Raw genomic sequence first — 22,471 nt, forward strand, 5'->3', positions numbered from 1 at the left:
AATGGGGTTTGTTACTCAGAACGAGATCTCGAGCATTAGAAAAAGCTCGGCTGGAGTAACAAGCACCCGAGGATTTTGGTGCTCGCTCATTTCTAGTACTATATATTGAGAGTTTTTTTCCCACTTTTTGCTGCAGCAGAAAAATGTTATTGAGATATGGGAGTTGTTTTAGAAATCTCGTGTTGCATGTCTTATTCCTAGAGTTAATTGCCAAAAAAATGCAACAAAGTAAAGTAAGTTTCTTCTTCACACTACACGTTGATGCGGTTCCCATTCTGTAGTCTTAGCTCTTCTTTTGGTACGTAAAAGGAAGACTTTAATCTGCATCTTTGTAACCGGACATAACATCACGTGATGCCGGACACGTCACGTATGATGGGTTCAGCAGGTGGGTTTTCTCCGGTTTTCTGATGCCACTTGTGCGACCCTCTGCTGCGCCCGTATAAAACCCTTCGTTATATAGCGCATTGTTTATTAGATACATTCCCTGTATAATGTAACGTTATCTTTTTTGCTGTCCGAAACAAAGAAGAAACAAAGCGCTGACGTCTGAGACAATAACCAGTTGCCTCTATTTTGGGCCGGCATGACATCACTGGTTAGTGGATAATAAATCTACCATGTGTCCTCCTGGAAGCTCTATGTGCCGCGCCGAGAGATGCAAACTAATTGGCTTATTTGTTCTTCTTTTGTTGCTGGTCTCTCATTATTCGGACACTATTTTGGTCTGGTAATCTGCCTTGGGGTTTCACCAGCTGAAGACATGTGGCGGCTTATGAGTATGTCCTAATGAAGGCGGACTAAAAGGTTACGCATTTAAATGAAGCATTAGCGCCAAAGAATGGCTAGATAAAAAACGGTCTAGTGATGAATGAAGCTGTGTCCGATGGAACAGCAACATGCTGACTGTTGTGCTGGGGTGTCAATACCGGGCGCATAAAGATGCAGATTTTAGGTCTATTAGATAAAGATAGAAATGAACTTAGAGCAGCTGGAAACCATTTAACCCCTCTGCTCACTGATACATTTCTCATCCCTCGTGTGTTAGATACTGCAGTAGCCAATTGTCGCAGTCCATCCATACAAGCCTATTACCTCTCACAAGTGAGAGCTCTTTTTGTCCACTTTCCTATTAATTAGCACCAGATGGCTGGAAGGTCAGTGCCTCGATATCAGTTTAAAATAACAGACGTTTAGAACAAAGAGCAGATCTACGCTGCGTGAAATGAAAGAAAATCATCTGCGGGCTTGAAAAAAAGCCACCCGGGAGTGAAATAATATTGTGCGTCGCGTACAAACTCGGAAACTGTCATCTGGAAACGAGTTATCCAATTAGTGTGTAAATCAGAGCGGTAAAGTAGTAAATCATACATCTTTTCCGTTATGATGTCATGTATACAGCAAAGAGATTCCAACTAACTTACAGCGAGAAGCTCTGCCAAATCATTTAAAGGGAACTCGCCACCAGCACAGCTTCCTGCCCCACCAAAAGGGCAGCCTACCCTAAACCTAGTAAATGCATTAAAAACTAAAATATTATCCTGGCATTTCCTCTGTCATGTATACAGCAAAGAGATTCCAACTAACTTACAGGGAGCAGCTCTGCCAAATCATTTAAAGGGAACTCGCCACCAGCACAGCTTCCTGCCCCACCACAAGGGCAGCTTACCCTAAACCTAGTAAATGCATTAAAAACTAAAATATTATCCTGGCATTTCCTCTGTCATGTATACAGCAAAGAGATTCCAACTAACTTACAGGGAGCAGCTCTGCCAAATCATTTAAAGGGAACTCGCCACCAGCACAGCTTCCTGCCCCACCACAAGGGCAGCTTACCCTAAACCTAGTAAATGCATTAAAAACTAAAATATTATCCTGGCATTTCCTCTGTCATGTATTCAGCAAAGAGATTCCAACTAACTTACAGGGAGCAGCTCTGCCAAATCATTTAAAGGGAACTCGCCACCAGCACAGCTTCCTGCCCCACCACAAGCGCAGCTTACCCTAAACCTAGTAAATGCATTAAAAACTAAAATATTATCCTGGCATTTCCTCTGTCATGTATACAGCAAAGAGATTCCAACTAACTTACAGGGAGCAGCTCTGCCAAATCATTTAAAGGGAACTCGCCACCAGCACAGCTTCCTGCCCCACCACAAGGGCAGCTTACCCTAAACATAGTAAATGCATTAAAAACTAAAATACTATCCCAGCATTTCCTCCCATAATCTAGTGTTTTCCTTTGCTCCTATTTTAGATTATATTACAATTAAGAGCTCATTCACACTAGCGTTTTCCCTCCGTTCAGGTTCTGTTCCATTTATGGAGCATAGAGACGGAAATTATACCAGATTTAAACTGATCTGTTTTTTCCCTCCATTGATTTCAATGGGGTTTAAAAATACTAAAAACTTTCCATCTCTTTGCTCTAAAAAACAGAACGGAGACCGAAAGGTTAAACAGAGCGAAAATCCTAGCATGAATGAGCCCTAATACTGAGAAGCAGATATATAAATTTTCACATCTCGGGAGACAAGCCATACCATGCCACTCCCCCCCACACTCACCCCCCAACTACGCGGTTTCTATCTGTAAAGGGTCAGACAGGGCGGATTTGTTGCGGTTTTGTCCGTTGTGGTTTTGACGCAGAAGAACTGCTTCTGCGGCAAAACCGCTTCAAAGGTTAATTTGGGCTGGGGGATTTTGCTGCAGATTTTCGTGCGGAAAAATCCGCAAGCAGTTTTTTCCGCAGCGCTTTTTTACTTTTGTCGCGTATTTGGTGCGGTTTTTGCTGCGTCCATAGAGGTCTATGGACAAAAAAGCGCTGCGGAAAAGACCAAAGAATGAACATGCTGCATCTTTTAAAACCGCGACGCAGTTGCATTTCCGCACTGCGGCTGTGCGGAAAAAATCCGTCCTGTGAGAACAGCTTTTTGGCAAATCTCATTTGTGCTGCATTGCACTACAAATGCAGCGGTTTTGCCGCAGTGCGGATATGCAACGGCAATCCACGGCAAATCCGCCCTGTGTGACCCTAGCCTAATACAACTGGCTGCAGTAGGAGCCTCCCCCCTCCACACTTTCTGCAGTAGGACACGAATACAGTTAAAGCAACCCTCCAGTACTGGGGACAAAATTTGTAAAGGGAACAGAGTGGAGGGTGTTATATGACCTGGTGCCCTTCATCTCCCCATTCTGCCGCGAATTTGCCCGTTCCTGGGGCCCCTCTGTGATGCTCCAAGAGGTCTGTAGCACTCCCGGCACTCCCTGATACACGCTGTGCATTGGTAATCAGACACTGCATGCTGCTTTTGGATTGGTCAGTGATGCTGATATGACGGGCCAATCACAGCTGCTTGTAGTGTCCTCACAGAGGACCCCAGAAAAATACGGATCGAAGGCAGAATGGGGAAATAGGAGGGCACCAGGTAATATAACTCTCTCCCTCTAGTCCCTTGACAAATTTTGGTCCTATAGAAGAAGATCATTTTAAGCTCCGTTGGCGAAACCCTCGAATTCCGCACTGCATGTCAATTTCTGCAGGAGATTTAAAAAACCTCATTCACTTTGATGCTACTGGGGATTTTCCATGCAAAAAATACATGGTAAATCCCCTCCATGTGGACATACCATTAGGACGGTTAAATAATGGATATAACACCTGGATCCCCTGCGGTTTTACTGAACAGAACTACTATGTTGATCTAAGTCCAGTTCAGTAGAACAGCAGGAACGCCATGTCTTCCGCCTGTAATACAGATGCTAAAATGTGGTTGTATTACTGCCATCTGAAACCATCCTAGGCTATCTGTTTGGTGCCTTAATGTACAACTGATGACACATTTCCGTTTTAGAAGTTCTACACTTTGATATACAGTAACTTCATCATTGTAAAAGACTATCTAGTGAAATCTGGTTCCACGTGTTTCGGGAACTGTGGCAGATGGGGGTGGAGAAATACTTAGGTTATTAACAAACTTTCATCTCTACACACTTGTCAGGATCTCTGCTCTGCTAAGGATCTTAGAGTAAATTCCTCTCTAATCCGGACCTCCCACTCCAGTCTCCAAGATTTTTCCTGAGCTGCACCAGTTCTCTGGAATGCACTACTCCAGACAATCAGGTTTATTCCCAACGCCCACAGCTTTAAGCATGCCCTAAAAACACATCTTTTTATGGAGGCCTACTATATTCCCTAATCTAAACTCTTCTCCATCTACCCAACTACTAGACTTGGAAACCTGACCCTCTTCTCTCCACTGCATATTGTATCTGTTTATTCACAAACATGGCTGGTGATCCACTCACGCAGAGTTATGTTTATATATATAGTACCCTATGTGTATATTTCCTTATAGTTTGTGAGCTCTTGCCAGCTGGTCTCTCACCCCTATAGTTCAAGATTCCCGTTAGTTTAGTACTGTATGTTATGACTCACTTTGTGTATGTTCCCGCCGTTTTCTAAAGCCCAGTCGCAGGGGTCCCCTATGTAGTGTACATACAAGGGCATAGTCATAGGTCGCGATCACATTTTCAGTCCATCCACTTGGCAGTTCAAACTAGGAGTATAGGTTATCTCACTAACGTTACAGTCAGCCAACAGAATCTCGGCAGCGCAGGTCGGGTTTTCCTCGATATGCCCTTTGTGTGCTCAGCATTTCCCTACCAAGTGGTCCTGCGGGCTGGAGACCAGTGTGGAATATCCGCAGCAATTTGCTTCTTACTACCACCACACACACCGTACGACTACTTCCTTTTATTTCTTCTCAATCCCACTCTCGCGACAGAAACGCCCCCAGCTCCGCGCTTTTTCTTAAAGAGACAGTAACATTCTTTTCTAACAGTACACCAATAATCAGTATAACAATAAACAAGGCACATAATCAGAGTCCAAACTAAAGTAGGCATGGGGGGCTACCCCGCTACGCTCTGCTATATGGATGTACCCAAACAGCCATTAATGGACCCAATGCCCAAAAGACAAATACTTACACGCCTCAGGAGTGATGGCAATGGATTTTCCACAAGGATAGTCAGCGCCAGCTATCAGCCCAATAAGTAATTTGTTGGCTGATCTTTATGAATAGTGACTAAAAGTCATTCTATACATAAAGTCTTATAGATTAGTGGCCCCTGTAGCACAGCGAGTCCCAGTATACCAGCGTCTTCTCTGGCAGCTGGAGTGCCCCAGGACGTTTCCCCTCCGCTCTAATGTAAACACTGTCATCGGCAGGGAGAAATAGCAGAGGCCGCTCGCTTTGAAGGAAGCAAAACAAACACTTTCAGTTAATTCACAGTTATAAAAATGGATGGAAGCTACAACTGTATGAAGTGTAATACTTAGCAAAAAAAAATAGATCTCAAATACATAATACACAAAATAAAATTACCGGGTCCGGGGTTCTCCACTCTTATCAAGCATTCTATCTAGTCTGTTTCTAGGAAAGCTGCTCCTTCTGTCCACATCTGTTCCATGGCCTGGTCATCACAGCAGAGCAATGGGCGATCAGCAAAGAGTGGAAAATATAGGACAAAGACTTTTTTTCATATTCTTTGCATAGTGTATGTCTTTATGGGGGTTAGAGATTAGTGTCGCTTGTCTTAATCGCCCCATTTTTTGCAAAAGTTGAATCAGGTAAGTCTGAACTGATTTTTTGGGAAAAATCAATGGAAAAATCAAATTTCCCATAATGCGTGCTGTAGCTGTCAGCGTAGAGCTAATCAGCAGCCAGGATGCATTGCTGGTGTCACCAAATGTGTCCTCCATCTTGCATATGGGCAGCAGTTTTTTTGGACGCACTGATCAGTATGACCAACTCTCTTGTCTGCCTGTTGGAACAGGAACTACAAGGCCTCAGGGACAATGACATGTTGTAACCACAGGATGAGGAAGGGAGACTAAACTACCAACTGTTTGGCCAGTCCGCCATTACTCAAAACCGCGGGGAGGGTGGCTTTAAGCAAGGGGGCGTCTTCTCTACCCATGGAAGAAGTAAAGAGGAAGAAGAAGAAGAGGAAAAAGGAGGGGGATATAATAGGTACAATGTTTCTTCTATCCATCAATAACCACAGCTATCCTATGTGGAAGGCGGGACAAGCCTGGAGACACTCTAAGGCATGTCCCTGAGAAATGTGGGTAATCACCCTTAGGCACTTTGAGGCATATGAGTGCTTTTATGCTGCGCTGCTTGCAGAAGGACCGTCACATAGCCCACATCAAAACATCAGATCATTACTGGGTGGCCACCCTCCTTGATCTTTGCTACAAAGCCTGTCCGCAAACAATGTGGATCGCCTGACATTTATAAAAATGAACTAGACATGGATCTCCCTTGCCTTCTGCCCCCTCATGGCAGATTCCACTGATTAGTGAGCACGCTGGCGATTTGTACTCACATATGACTCAGCATAAATTAATATCAAAGACCACACTGCGCCCTCAAGTTGCTGTTGCTGCTGATGATGGTGGAACTGCTGCTCTCCTTCCCCCGTCATGTTTCCTCCTACAACTTCCCCCCCAATGAAAAATATGTCATAATGGAAATACGGAGCTATGGCTCTCATGTTTCCATCAGGAGCATACTCTGTCCTCAAGGTGGTATTGCTGGATGTGGTTGTGGAACTGCTGTAGCTCTCACCATGTTTGCTCCTCCTTCTCCCAAAATAAAAATGATCTAAAACACAAGAAACAGCTGTTAACCTGGTAAAATTTGCCCTTTCCAAACCTTATGACGAGAAGAGGGAAATAGGACCCACGTTCTCCAGGGAGTCTCATCAGTAAGATGACCACCGATCAGACTTTTAGCACTTATCCTATGGATAGGTGATAAAAGTCTACCTTGGGATAACTCCTTTAAAAGTGGAGTCACACTCAACACTGGATACAGAACAGTAAAATGCCAGTCTGCTGCCCAGCGCTTGTCAGACAGAATGAAACTCAATCAGTGTAACCCGCAGGAGGCTGGACTGATACTTAAACATTTATTGAGCTGTACAGCTAACGTGTTTCAGGTCTACAATGACCCTTCATCAGGAAGGTATACCCGAAAAGCTCATTATAGACCTGTAACACGTTAGCAGTACGCCTCAGTAAATGTTTGTCCAAAGCACCTGGACTTTTCATTGTTTCATCCAGGTGCCCACCTTCATGCAGTGGCGCCCTCAAGATATGTCCAAATAGGACGGAAGGGCTGCGGAGTGTCCGTGGCAGATATTCCACAGCGTACACATCAAAAACTATACATTTGGTGCGAATTTTGATGCGGTTTTTGACACAGGATTAACCCCATGTCGCAAATTTATACTGCACATTGCATGTCCATTTCACAGTGCGGGAAGGAGATTCAAAATCTCATTCACTTTGCTGCTATTGTAAATGCTGCGGATTTTCCGCAGTCTATGGAACTATACAACTCAAGTCAATGCTATTTGTGCAAATCTGTATGCAGTGAGCTTCTCTGCAGGTCCCGTACATTTCGTGACGGCAGTGCCTGGCATTGCAACTCAATCCTATTCAACTGGCACTGAGCTGCACTATGGCCATGCGACCAATGAACGTGACGTCACAAACCAAGGAAGAGTTTGTGGTACTCAGCCTCCTCAAACAGTTGATCAGCGACTATACCGGGAGTCTTAAGATATATCATCAATATCCCAGAAAGCACTTGGAGAGGCTGTGAAATTGTATGATACAGCAGGTAAGTACTGTATGTAAAGTTTTATTATATGAAATCTGTCGGCTGTTCCTGTACACCAGCTACATCCTGAACCATCCTTACTGCATTTGGTATATAGGCCTGGCATATACACATATGTACTGGGATGGATCCAGATGTATTCCATACGACTGCATACGCTTGATATTGACTAACATTGTGAAAACAATATACCTTTATTCAAGCATGTCCTTCTGTTGGAAAAAGGAGTGGACTACAGTTGAAAAATAGACGTACACTGGCCACATGTGTGCCAAAATGACCTCCTGTGGCCACCCCACGCCCAACAGCTGTGGCCAATGACTGCATGATTTTGCAGGTACATTTTGTGACCATTCGACGCCATGTGCTCTCACCCTTTGTGCGGTTTCATACTTAAAGGGGTTGTCCCGCGAAAGCAAGTGGGGTTATACACTTCTGTATGGCCATATTAATGCACTTTGTAATGTACATCGTGCATTAATTATGAGCCATACAGAAGTTATTCACTTACCTGCTCCGTTGCTGGAGTCCTCGTCTCCATGGTGCCGTCTAATTTCAGCGTCTAATCGCCCGATTAGACGCGCTTGCGCAGTCCGGTCTTCTCCCTGGTGAATGGGGCCGCTCGTGCTGGAGAGCTGGTCCTCATAGCTCCGCCCCGTCACGCGTGCCGATTCCAGCCAGTCAGGAGGCTGGAATCGGCAATGGACCGCACAGAGCCCACGGTGCACCATGGGAGAAGACCCACGGTGCATCGTGGGTGAAGATCCCGGCGGCCATCTTGCTAAGGTAAGGAAGAAGTCGCCGCAGCGCGGGGATTCGGGTAAGTACTAAACGTTTGTTTTTTTTAACACATGCATTGGGTTTGTCTCGCGCCGAACGGGGGGCCTATTGAGAAAAAAAAAAACGTTTCGGCGCGGGACAACCCCTTTAATAGCCTTTCTCAGTGCATAATATGGAATGATAAGCAGGACCACAATTCACTTGTATGGGTGCTTTCACATGGCCGAAATTATTCCGTCAGGATGCAGTGGAGTTTGTGGTCTTGCCAAAAATTTAGCAGCAAAGTCCCTATGAGTAAAATTTGGATTTTGATGCGGAATTGAAAACAACTTAAATCGGCCTACAATTCCCCATCACAATCTGCAGTTAGCCATACGGATTTCGGGGCAGATTTCTGCCAATTCTGCTGCGTCCGGGCAGAATAATTCCATGTGAAAGAGCCGTGTTTCCTGAATCGCTCGATCTACAAAACAGACGCAATCCTACTGAAGAGGGAGATTGTGCAGAAATCAAGTTGATTAAATGTGTTTTGTGTGCGAATGATGGCACTTGGCAATGGTTGAGAGGTAGAATTCAGCACAGCCTTGGTAGCTTATTATCAGGCTGGGTTCACACACTGCAGCCCTGGTGTGGTTTTTGCTGCAGTTTTCCGAAATCCTGGCGAAAATTCTTTTTTGATGCCATTTCAGAAAACCAGGGCAAAAGCAGCTGCAACGTGTTAAGCCAGTCTTAGATTGTTATTCTTTGTAAAAGTAGCCATTTTGATAACACTATGGACTTATATAGTACAACATCCAACATGAAGCATGTCACCGGATTTTAACAGTTTAACCTAATTGTATTATAAGGCTAGGTGCACACTAGCGTAAAAATACTCATCCTTAAGGAATGTTTTTCCATCTGAGTTGCTATCAGAGGAGGAAAAGAAGGAGAAACGAAGAAGAGGATGAGGAAGGAAGAAAGGAAAAAGAAAAGAAAAGAAAAGAAAAGGAAGGGAGGAAGGAAGGGAGAAAAGAAAAGGAAGGAAGAAAAAAGAAGAAAGGAAAGAAAGAAAATGAAGGAAGGAAAAAAAGAAAAGGGAAGGAAGGAAGAGAAGAGAAGAAAAGCAAAGGAAGGAAGGAAGGAAGGAAGGAAGAAAAGAAAACAAAGGAAGGAAGAAAGAAAAGGAAAGAAGGAAGGAAGGAAAAGAAAAGAAGGAAGGAAGGAAAAGGAAAGAAGGAAGGAAGGAAAAGGAAAGAAGGAAGGAAGGAAAAGGAAAGAAGGAAGGAAGGAAAAGGAAAGAAGGAAGGAAGGAAAAGAAAAGAAGGAAGGAAGGAAAAGAAAAGAAGGAAGGAAAAGAAAAGAAGGAAGGAAGGAAAAGAAAAGAAGGAAGGAAAAGAAAAGAAGGAAGGAAGGAAAAGAAAAGAAGGAAGGAAGAAAAAGAAAAGAAGGAAGGAAGAAAGGAAGAAAGAAAAGAAGGAAGGAAGAAAGGAAGAAAGAAAAGAAGGACGGAAAGAAGAAAAGAAGGAAGGAAGAAAGAAAGAAAAGAAAACAAAGGAAGGAAGAAAGAAAAGAAAACAAAGGAAGGGAGGAAGAAAGAAAAGAAAAGGAAGAAAAGAAAAGAAGGAAGGAAGGAAGAAAAGAAAAGGAAGGAAGATGACAGAGGAGAAGAAGTTGGTGATGAGAAAAAAATAGGAAGGTAAGGAAAATAGATAAGGTATTAATGAGAAAGAAAATGGGGAAGGTGAAGAAAGTGGAGAAGAAGGTAGTAATGAGAAAAAAGAGGAAGGTGAAGAAGGTGGAGAAGAAGGTAGTAATGAGAAAAAAAGAAGAAGGTGAAGAAGGTGGAGAAGAAGGTGGTAATGAGAAAAAAATAGTTAGGTGAAGAAAGTGGAGAAGAAGGTGGTTCAGGGATTGCAACAAATTAACCTTTTAACAAAGTTCAACTCGAAACAGGGGTTCGACTGGTTCTGTTCGCTCAACACTAATGTCCAACTGTGGCTGCCAGAGACATTGTGTGTTTCCACTAATCTGCGTCCGTGCTGCATAGCGGACATCATTTGCCATGTTCTATGCGGTGCAGGATGACTGAAACACGCGGGTGTCTCCGTGTGACTGAGCTGGACACACCAATCAAGACACAAATGAGCAGTTTTAGACAAAAGAAGGGGGAGAGAGCCCACACCACTGCGGAAGGTGAAGAACTTATTGGACAGTTTATTAGCCATATGCAAATCATACAGGAACCAGGATATTATGCAGTTGGAGGGTCTATTGACCAAAATAAAAGGTAGAGTTAGCATTATTCATACAAGTAGGTTAAACTGTTAAAATCAGGTGGCAGACGTCTTTCCATACATCAGAATGTTTAACTAAAGTTAACAGGGTTTTTTCATCCATGGCCTATCCAAATGGTTTGGATATGGGACCCCCCTATCTGAATTCATAAAAGTGTCAAACAAACGAGAATATGGAGTTACATTCACTGCATATAACTGATACAATCAGACATGTGCTATAACATCTGTCCTGAGGGATAACACATTATCACTCTTTACAATCCCCGTCATGGGAATCCCCAAACACTGTCATCAACAACCAGGGTGGTCTGCTTCCCTCGGACTAGTTCACGAACACCGAGTGATAGAAGAAGAATGTAACAGTTTATCTTTACTATATACTAGTGCTTTATGTTCTATTGGATGCTATTAATCACTGTCGCTCTGCGGTCTCTTACCAGTACATTTCAGGTCACTAAATAAACAATCCACTAAGTAGTATTTAAGGGCTGTGGCGATATCTCTCATCCCGGGAACCACGATGTATATCACTGGATGATAATAAAAGACTGCATACCTCCTGGCTGTATACAAAAGCAGCATGTAAAGAGTTTTAGATCTTAGCAGAAGTCGGAGGAACTTGCTCTTGTCGTTCCTACATAGACTTCACATTTGGGTGGTATTTTCAACAGATGGCCATCTTCTTACTATGAAATTCAAGGGGGTTGAACCACGAACACCAGAGAACTGATGTGTTCAAGGTTCCATGGTTACTATTGTTGTGTGACCATATACAGTGATATTGCCAAGTAACATTGCATAATCTAAGGGCCTCATGAAAAAACAGGAGTATGTTGTGCCAGAAGAGGACATTGGTGGGACCCAAAAGTCATGGCTGCCTGTTGGATGGCCAAACTGTACAGATCGCCATCAGTAGGGTCATATCATGACGAAGCATACCTAAGCAGATGGTGGTGGTCACTGAACTGTTGTGGGTCCATGGCAATCCAAGTAAACCTGTTCCTTGGTTATCAACCTGAAGGGTGCTGTAAAAAGGTGGCCCATTCGAATGTTGTTGGCCAAGAGACTAGATAGAGCGGAGCTTTCCTTGACCAACAGATAGGCTTTTCACAAGTACGGTAGGGACAGAAAAACCCTGCTCTGTACTCTAGATAATGGATCACTATAGTGCTATAAAGTAAAATTACATGTTCTATATTGCATTTTTCCTGTACTAGGATGAGCAGCCCCTTTAGACACCAAACAAGGATCCTGAAGAAGCTTCCATCCTCTACAAAGAAACTGATTTACACATCTGCACATCTTTGTGACTTTTATATGTAAGGACTTGCTTTACCTGCATTAGATCTACTTAATTTTCTTTAACCTTTCTTTTATGGTCGTCCCAGAATCAATAAATATTGTATGTGGAGGGGACGCTGTAATTGGTTGTTTGTGCAGCCAATCCTCATCCAATGTCAAGTGTTTTTGAATGAGCACCAATCAACCGGTTATATAATGGACCAGTGCTTGTACAGGCAATTACTCTGAAAGGACGCCAAAGAAAAATATGTAACCGTAAATACACTGTAAGCTTATTAAATTTGTTTAAAAAATCTTTACAAGTTCATTAACCTAGTCACAGACGTGAGAAAACCAACAACACTCTCTCTGAATATCTGGTTCATTTTTTCCAAGAAAGCCCAGATATCCTGCCAAGTCTCATCATGTCTACAGGCAGCTATTGAACCATCTCCCCACTGTCCTGCGTCATCATACAAGCCGTCATAAAGTAAATATCTACAGGAGACGGCGCTATCCCATATCTTCACTGTCCCAGTTTTCCTAGAAAGCAAAGAAATGTGCAGCATGTCACCTCAAGTTTCTTCAATTCCAGAACTTTTTGAGATTTTAAATGCAACACATTACATGTCCTAACTATTATCAAACCCATAGCCTGCATTTACCTAAATACACTACATATACACCGATCAGCCAGAACATTAAAGGGGTTGTATCAGACCTACAAATTATCTCCTATCCACAGGACAGGGACTAACTTGCTGATCGTGGGGGGCTCACCCCTGACAGTCCCACCCATCCATTCTAGGTCCACCGTCCACCTCACTGTGGGCTTCCTGCACCCCAACAGTGAGAAGGAGACTAAATGGAGCAACATTCATGCAAGCATGGTGCCGTCTATTAATTTTCAATAGGACTGCCGAAGAAAGCCGAGCGGCGAACACTCAGGTATTTCCATCACCCCCATTGAAATGAATGGAGCGCTGACCCACGCATGTTCAGCCAGCCCTCCATTCAGTGTGATGTCACTGAAGGTGACACAGGCATACCGACAGCGACAAGTACAGGGGAGGACACAGGACCCCTGTTATTATGATCGGTGAGGATCTCAGCTTTAGGACCCCCCACTAATCAGCAAATTATCCCCTGTCATGTTGAAAGAGGCGAACTTGTAATTCTGGTACAAGCCCTTAAAGTGGATGTAGCCATTGTGAAGGGGCAAGATCCGAGTTTAGAATTTCTAACATGAATTCTGTGCGAATCCACGTTAAGACTTGACATACGCCTTCTTTTTTTTTAGCAACTTGAATTTCAAATGCAAGGTGGAAAAATATGCATTGTGAACACGGCAACTTAACGGATTTGGTGTGGAATCCATACCAAAGTCATTCCTGTGAACATGCCCTAAAACCACTGACAGGTGATATAAAGAATGGCGCCTGTCAGGTGGGGGGGGGGGGGGATATATTAGGCAGCAAGTGAGCAGTCAGTTCTGGAACTTGGAAGCAGAAATATGGGCAAGTATAAAGATGTGAGGGACTGTAAAAATACCAAATTATGATGGCTAGACAACTGGGTATGAGCATCTCCAAACCCGCAGGTCTTATGAGGAGTTCCTAGTATGCAGTGGTCAATACCTACCAAAAGTGGCAAAAGGGCTAATGCTGACTATGATAGAAAGGTATAAGAACAAACAGTGTATCACAGCCATGTAGTACCCCATCACTACATTACTACCCCACCACATAGTACCCCATTACTACAGTACTACTCCGCCACATAGTACCCCATTACTACCCCGCCACATAGTACCCCATTACTACAGTACTACCCCGCCACATAGTACCCCATTACTACAGTACTACTCCGCCACATAGTACCCCATTACTACCCCGCCACATAGTACCCCATTACTACAGTACTACCCCGCCACATAGTACCCCATTACTACAGTACTACTCCGCCACATAGTACCCCATTACTACCCCGCCACATAGTACCACTTTACTACAGTACTACACCACAACATAGTAACCAATTACTACACTACTACCCCGTCACATAGTACCCCCTTACTACAGTACTACCCCACGACATAGTACCCTATTACTACAGTACTAACCCGCCACATAGTACCCCATTACTACAGTACTACTCCGCCACATAGTACCCCATTACTACATTACTACCCCACCACGTAGTACCCCATTACTACATTACTACCCCACCACGTAGTACCCCATTACTACATTACTACCCCACCACGTAGTACCCCATTACTACAGTACTACTCCACCACATAGTACCCCATTACTATATTACTACCCCACCACATAGTACCACTTTACTACAGTACTACCCCACAACATAGTAACCCGTTACTACACTACTACCCCGTCACATAGTACCCCATTACTACAGTACTAACCCACCACATAGTACCCCATTACTACAGGTCTACCCTGCCACATAGTACCCCACTACTACAGTACTGCCCCGCCACATAGTACCCCACTTGTGCTTTTAATGCTATGGCTGATTTATACACACACTATATATATATATATATATATATATATATATATATATATACACACACACACACACTTTATGATACAAAAAACAAGTCCATGTTGTTTTGTCTATTGTCAGTGTTGTGCAATCTGTGACTTTCGTGCCCATTTACTAGGATTGCTGAGGTTCCTTGGGCCGAAAGTGGTCTTCACAAAGCCTTCACACTCCAGCAGTGTATACTAAACACCAATGTAGAGATCTGTGAAAGGGAACATAGTAGCATCACACTGTCAGTATGTGTGCAGCCGCAAGGGAATATCTACCCCTGGGCTCAATGCTGCGGTTTCCCTAGTGCAAGTACAAACTACAGGTGAAGAGGGACTAACACGGCCCCAAAAGACTGCATCACTCATCATATAAACCCTTCACTGAACATTATATAATCAGGTCTTATACTAGAATATCACCCCCAGGCTGGCATCAGGATGGGGGGCAGCTTTCTGACACTCGTCCAGTTCTGATTCTGCCTCCACAAAAGGATCCAACATCATTATAGAGTCTTACAGGCGAACACAGTGCCACATTCTTCTCAGCTGGCACATGGGACCCTAGCGGGCAGCACATGTCGCTGAGCATGACCAAACGTGACAGTTGACACAAATCTTAAAGGGAGTCGGTCATTAACTATAAGCACCATAAACTAAGCTGTGGTGCTTCTGGCTTAGGTGACTTGGAGTCTGGGGAGCCTCTTTCATACTCAACCTGTCCCCAATAACTTGGTTTATGGTGCCTATAGTTGATGAAAGGTCCCTTTAATTACTTCAATGGTGTCAGGTAGGCAGCAAGAGACAGGACCAAAAACACTGAAGATAAGAGGATCACAGATACTGGGAGCACAGAAGTGTATCGAAATATGAATACCAGCCATGATGTGTGGCTCCTAAATACTGATCCCCTCCACATAGAGAAATCCATCCTTAGATTACAACTTTTAAGATATTTTGCAGAATCCGAATAGATTTCCATGAGGACATGCTCTCTGTTTTCTGAGTCTTGTTCAGCATTTGTAAGGGTTTATTCACATGGGTGTATTTTCTGTCCGTGTGCTGCTCATGTACGACACGGACACATTATGGTCTATGAGGCTATACATTCAAGCGATTTGTTTCACACGGACTAATGGACCATGCGAAAAAAAAAAAATCATCGGATGCCCTACTCTTGCCCGTATCACAGATGACGATAGGACATGCAATGTGCACCGTCAGTGCAGATTGGACAGCGGGTGTCCGTGTGCCGTCCAATGTGAGCTGGGCACATGTTTGCAGGTACAACTTTCACTCGCCCTTCTTGATAAAGCCTACAATGCAGATTTCAGATACGGATTTTCATTTTCTTGAACTACAATCAAGGAGAATCCAAAGAAGTCAATGGATGCGAGGAAAAAAGGGAAGCGCACACACGTGCCATGCGAGTGCATTTCTTTTTTTAATGTACCTATTGACTTGAAAGGGCGATTGTGGTCTGAGAACTGCACCAGAATAGGACATACTGTCACAATTTTATTTTACACAGACCGCTGGTCCATGAAAAAGTAAATTAAGAAATCACACACACGAATACTCACATTGTGGGAGATTCATTAAGACCAGGGTTTCCTACGCCGGTCCTAATATTATCCCCGTCAGTGCCTAGTATATGAAGATGCATATATTGGGCACGTCTCGTCTGCTCCGTGAGCCTATACAGAAATCCATGCCAGCTATCTATGCCAGCCAGGATGTGGAGTAGATTTCTGCTATAATTTACGCTAGTTTCTGGTGTAAATTATACAAAAATGTGTTAGTCCAGGGCGGCCACAACCCTTCCCGACAAGCCACGCCACTTTTGGGGAAAGAGGCGTAATATAGCATAACTGTCCAAAGTCTCAACCTTTTTGCACAAGCTGAAGTTTTGCCAAATTTTACAACTTTTTTTTATATGAAAAAACGTCATAAATCTCCCCCATCTACTCCGATGTGGTTATATATATATATATATGTGTCCGGCCAGTTGTTTTATCCCAAACTGGCCATAAATGATGACATTTGTGCCCCGTGCAGCATCCGTAGACAGAAGAGGCTGCATGCATTGTCTTCTATCCAGCATTGGGAGACACTCAGCATCGCAGCTGACATATTGGATGCGATGAAGCATCCCATTAATATTTTCATCTATATAGTTGATCTCGTATTATATGTTTGTATCCATCATCATATAAATAACCACATATCTACATCTATATATCCACCGCTCTTGCCCACAATATCATCCTTATTTAGTCAGCACATATCTATAATCTACACCACATATCTACCTCGGTCTGATATCATCCTTATTAGTCTACACATATCTGATCTAATCTTATATACTATATATTCTTCCCCATCTAGATACCTACCGATGGCTCCGATATCTACAGATCTATCCATGTTTCCAGCGAGAATCACACAGATAAATGTCACATCAATGTTTTGTAAACATTCCGGAAGTTTGTGTAACTAATTGACATTATTATTCACATGAAAGGCAACAATTAAACTTCTTTTTAATTTTTAAAGAAGGCATATATGTGTGTCCTGCACACATACAATAAGCTCAGGACACAGTTGTAACATGTATCACAAATGTGTAACAAAGTTACACATGTATCAGTCCTAGCTGATACATGTGTAACTTTGCATGTAGCCATGAGATATATCCCCTATAGAGATATACCCCCTATAGTCGTGCCTGATCCATAGGTGACATGTACAGATACAGACATGTAAGGTTATGTTAGATAGAGCATGCATGCTGCAGATATGTTACATGTCAGGTACATGTGCCTATAGCAGTGGTCTCTGGGCTCCCCCACATGAGGTATCACCTACCCCCCTGTCTCAGCTCCCGAGTCCTCGCAGTCATCCTCTCCAGTCTTCTCCATGTCCGGGATCAGGGAGCCATAGCTCACAGTGATGTGCCCTCAGTAACTGCAGCTCCCCGGCTGAGCCCCTGGTGTCCCGGCTCTCTCCTCCTCTCCCCTGCCTGGGTCTCTCCGCCTTCTGACCTTCTCTCCTTTCTTCTCCTTCTCCTGAATGAAGCCGCCCCTAGAAGCCCACAGCCCCGCCTCCCCCCATCCTTTGTATCGGCCAGTGAATAAGCTCGCCCGTCTCCATCCTCAGTCACCAGCAGCAGCTACCACTATATACCTAGCAGGGGGGGTTTCGGGGAGAAACTGAGGTGTTTGTGGTGAAGTGACCCTGTGAACCGTGTAACTTCTGTGTAGGTCTTGGCAGCTGCAGGACTAGACAGGGAGCCCCCTGATAATACACAGTCTGCAGTCACGGTGTGAATGTCTTTACCAGGTACTCTACAGTTCTTACTAGAAGCTGGCTGAAAGCAAAACGGTCTTGGTTGCCCATAGCAACCAATCACAGAGCAGCTTTCATTTCCTACTGCGCTCCTGAAACATGAAAGCTGCAGTGTGATTGGTTACTATGGGCAACAAAGGCAGGCCATGGCCACATTAAGGCCGCGCTCACACGATTCTGCATGAGGATATCCGCAGGGAAAGACCTGCGATCTATTGCGGAAATTAATTGTGAATGGTCGCGGAAGATCGTAGATGTGTGCGGTTTTCCACGCAGATGTAAACGTATGCACAGCGTATCGTCCGTTCGGAAGAAAACCCGCAAGCAGGGAATGACATTAGAACATTGCCCAGGAGGAAATTCTCTCTCATTTCCTCTCTCTTGTGCAGCCAGAAAGAATTCAGGCTTTTGTATGCTAGTTCCGAGCGATTCCGCCGCACATACGTAATGGGCTGTGAGATACTCGCATCCATTGACTTCAATTGAGGCCGTCCGCGTGAATTCCGCAATTAAATAGAGCATGCTGTGATTTTTACGCAATTCATACTCGCAAGTGTGAAGAAAAATGTGAAAATACATGATTTCAATGCCCACATTTTACCGTGGATCTTCCGCGCAGATGGCGGTCGCGTAATCCGTAATTCAAATCTGTTTGTGTAACCCTGCCTAAAGGACCCTGCCACAGCAGCAGCATAAACTAAGTTACGGTGCTGTCAGGGGACGTGAGAGGGAGCCAGGTGACGGATTTTTTATACTGCCGGGATCTAGCGGCGCCCCCCTCTGACGTTGACGCGCGGCATGAAAATTGGACTCTTTTCAGAGTCTTGTATGCGCTCTCCTATACCTGTCACGTCCCCTAATTTAGTTTATGGTGCTGTGGGGACGTGACAGGTTCCCTTTAAAGGTCCTTAGAGGCGATCCGATTCTCGTTTGAACAAGCGAGTGACGTCACCGCTAACCCGTTCGCACTCATGCAGCCTACTTAGACAGACAAATGCATAATTGGCTCGATTATTGGTCACTTTCGCTCATTTGAACGAATTTTGTAACCATAATCGAAGCACCTTAACGCTAGGGCTACACAGTGACTTTGGCCGAGACGCAGGTCGCACGGAGGAAGATCACAGTCTAGCTCTGCGATATCATAACAGAAGTCGATTCAGCCGTGTTGCCATGACCACAACGCACAGATCGCAAGAAATCCAGCATTTGGGGGTTTCTTGCAATGTGGGAGTCATGGATGGGTTAACTTGCGAGCTGAAGTGTGAGTGCATTGACTTCTATTATGTTGCACAGTCACATTTGGTCATTATTACCATGTAGCGGACTGTTACACTTTTTCTCTGAATGACTTTCACACACAAGCGATATTTGTTCAGTGAATGGAGGTGGAGCGCGATGGAGATCTCTTCTGGCCGCCCGCATCTATTCAATGTGATTTGTTTACACTGAGCAAGACAGGACGACTATTGCTGGAAATAGCTTGTATGAGTGGTTTTTCAGTAGATAGTCGGCCTGTGAAAAGTTACCCTTAAAGGGGTTCTGACATGAAAAAAAAAAATTTGTACTCACCTTGCCTGGCCTGGCCCGATCGCCAGGCATGTCCCCTCCAGCCAGCATCTTCTTCTGTGCCTTTAAAGCAGAGACACCTTTGAAGACGCTTTTTGTTTTTCACTTGCATACATGTCCTTGAGGATGACAATCATTTTTGCAATATGGTTTTATTAACCCTTTCCAATCCAATTTGTATCCTGGTTTTCCTAGGGGGCTTACTCATTTTCTGCCATTATACAACAGCGCTATCTGCTGGCTAAAGCCAGTACTGCATGAGGTTACACATTGGATAGGCTCCGACAGCAGAGAGGCTGGCAATATACAGTAAGTGAACCCCGACAGATGTCTTTCAACATCGTAGCTGTACAGCTTTAAATCATAATGTCTTGAGAGGTCAGACAGTGGATTGGAAAGGGTTAAGGCTAACTTCACACAGGCACGTGCGATATCGTGCCATAAATCACGTCCCGTTATCGTTTTCTCCAACATGCGGTATCCCCGCGGAGGCCAAGTATTTTTATATCAAAACCGCCTCGCATCGCTTTGGGGAAGTAGCGATCCTCTGCCAAGGCTGACAGCCATGGCAGAGTATTGCGGAGTGTTAGAGTGTTCTGCTGGGATCTGTTGTACTACATGGTTTGCAGCAGCATGGCTCCACAGGTGGGGTTGATTGAGCTGGCTGGTTGTGGATTGCTCCAACCAGCCAATCTCCTGGGTCTGCTGCTCATATATACCAGCTCCTCTGTTAAGACCCATTTACACCCGAAGACAATCTTTTAAACGATTGAAAGAGTGACAGTTTTAGCGATCATTTTGCATAACGTGTTAATGGACAATAATGTCCATTAACACTTTATCAGTTTCATTTGCATGTAAAGGGGGCCTCCGGGAGCTGTTTGCAGAGCACCACATGTGGTCTAAACTCTGCACACAGCTCCTTTGTTCTCGCATGGGCTGTCAGCAGAATACAATGTAATCTTTGACTCCCATGCAGAACACAGTGTGCTGTACCTGTTATCTTCTCTCCCGCTGAATTATGGATTTTAAGCTCACCTTAAAATCATTGTTCAGCCGAAAAGTTAATGATGGCAGCATTTACATGCAACAATGATCGCTCGTATGACATCATTTGAACGAATTTTGAGCGATAATCATTGCATGTAAATGGGCCTTTAGTGGCTGCTGGTTTTCCCATGTTTGCTCTGTGTGAGGTATGAACAGTGTCATGTTTCTGCATGTCTGTGAAAGTGCTCGGACATGATGTGCAAACAGTCATGTTCAGTGTGTTTAGGTGTGAACAGTGTCATATTCCTGCCTGTCTGTACAGGTTTTGGTACGTGTGGTGTGAACTGTGTCTTGCTGGTGAGACATTTATCATCTAGGATTTGGTAGATCCCCAGGTTCCAGCGGGGGTCATTCCTGTCGAGAAGATCACCCTGCTTGCAGCTATTTTTACCTGGAGCTAGTTGTCTCGTTAGAGCAGGGATCCGCGAGACAATGATGATCCTTGAAGTGGGCTCGCAGGCTTAACCCCTTAGTGACCACCCTATAGTGTTTTTACGTCCTGCAGCTGCAGGACGTGTATGGAGGGAGGTAGCAGCGCTATCTCCCTCCATACAGCGCGGGTGTCAGCTGTTTATTACAGCTAACACCCGCGGGCAATAGCCGTGCTCGGCCGTTCGGCCGATCGCGGCTATTAACCCTTTAAATGCCCCGAACGCTGTTTGGGGGTCCCGCACGGCCCCCCCGCGGTGAGATCGAGGGATCCGTGCAGGTGTCATGGCAGCCAGGGGCCTAATGAATGGCCCCAGGGCTGCCTTAGCAGACTGCCTATCAAGCCATCCACACAGGGTGGCTTGAAAGACTGCCTGTAAAAAAGCAGTATAACGTAATGCTATAGCATTACGTCATACTGCAGGAGCGATCAAAGCATCGCATGTTAAAGTCACCCAGGGGGACTTCAAAGTAAAGTAAAAAAAAAGATCAATAAAGTTTTTTAAATTGTTAAAAAAAAAAAAAGTTATAAAAGTTTAAATCACCCCCCTTTTGCCATATCTATTATTAAAAGATCTAAATCCTAAAATAAAAATATGTATTTGATATCGCCGCGTCCGTAAAAGTCCGATCTATCAAAGTAGTGCATTATTTTTTTCTGCACGGTGAACGTCGTCCGAAAAAAAATATAAAGAACGCCAGAAATGCATTTTTTTAGTTACCCTGTCTCCCAGAAAAACGCAATAAAAAGCGATCAAAAATTCGTATGTATTTTAAAATTGATACTATCGGAAACTACAGGACATCCCGCAAAAAATGAGCCCTTGCTCAACTACGTCGACGGAAAAATAAAAAAAGTTATCGCGCGCACAAAATGACCGCAGAAAATAATTGAAAAAAATTAAATATCTTAAAAAAAAATACAAGTACTACAGCAAAAACAATACTATACAAGTTTGGTATCGTAGTAATCGTACTGACCCATAGAATAAAAATATCAGGTCATTTTTGTTGCAGTTTGTGCGCCGTAGAAACAGGACGCACCGAAAGATGGTGGAATGTGTTTTTTTTTCCATTTCTCTCTGCTAAGAATTTTTAAAAAGTTTTTCAGTACATTATATGGTACAATAAATAGTGCCATTGAAAAATACAACTCGTCCCGCAAAAAACAAGCCCACATACAGCAACGTCAATGGATAAATAAAGGAGCTACGATTTTTTTTAAAGGGAGTAGGAAAAAACAAAAATGGAAAAAAGCAAAAAAGCCCAGTCACTAAGGGGTTAAGTATCTTGGCCAAAATATGAACTAATTCCTTGTACATTCTATAGTTATTCCAACTGGCTATGTGTGCAGGTGAGTGTTTCGAGTGTTTGTCAGTCGTTGGTTTATGTCTGTCCGAGAGTATGTAGTCCAGTTGGCAGTTTTGCAGTTCTGTCTGAGTTTGGCTGTTGGCGAGTATGAAGTCTGTTTCATAGCTCT

The 22,471-nt window shown here is 43.9% G+C and overlaps 1 protein-coding gene across 3 annotated transcripts in view; it reads right to left on the reverse strand.

The window, feature by feature from the left end:
• FAM124A (family with sequence similarity 124 member A) overlaps positions 1 to 17,648 on the reverse strand; it is a 57,092-nt gene extending 39,444 nt beyond the window's left edge. For all 3 annotated transcript variants that reach the window (XM_066583737.1, XM_066583730.1, XM_066583722.1), the window contains exon 1: positions 17,464 to 17,648. In XM_066583737.1, coding sequence (XP_066439834.1) covers positions 17,464 to 17,497 — 34 coding nt within the window. In that variant the 5' untranslated portion in view covers positions 17,498 to 17,648. The remainder of the gene's footprint in view (positions 1 to 17,463) is intronic.
• Between the last annotated feature and the right edge of the window lie 4,823 nt (positions 17,649 to 22,471).

The sequence above is a fragment of the Eleutherodactylus coqui genome, chromosome 1 (assembly GCF_035609145.1).
Source record: "Eleutherodactylus coqui strain aEleCoq1 chromosome 1, aEleCoq1.hap1, whole genome shotgun sequence".
NCBI classification, from domain to species: Eukaryota; Metazoa; Chordata; class Amphibia; order Anura; family Eleutherodactylidae; genus Eleutherodactylus; species Eleutherodactylus coqui.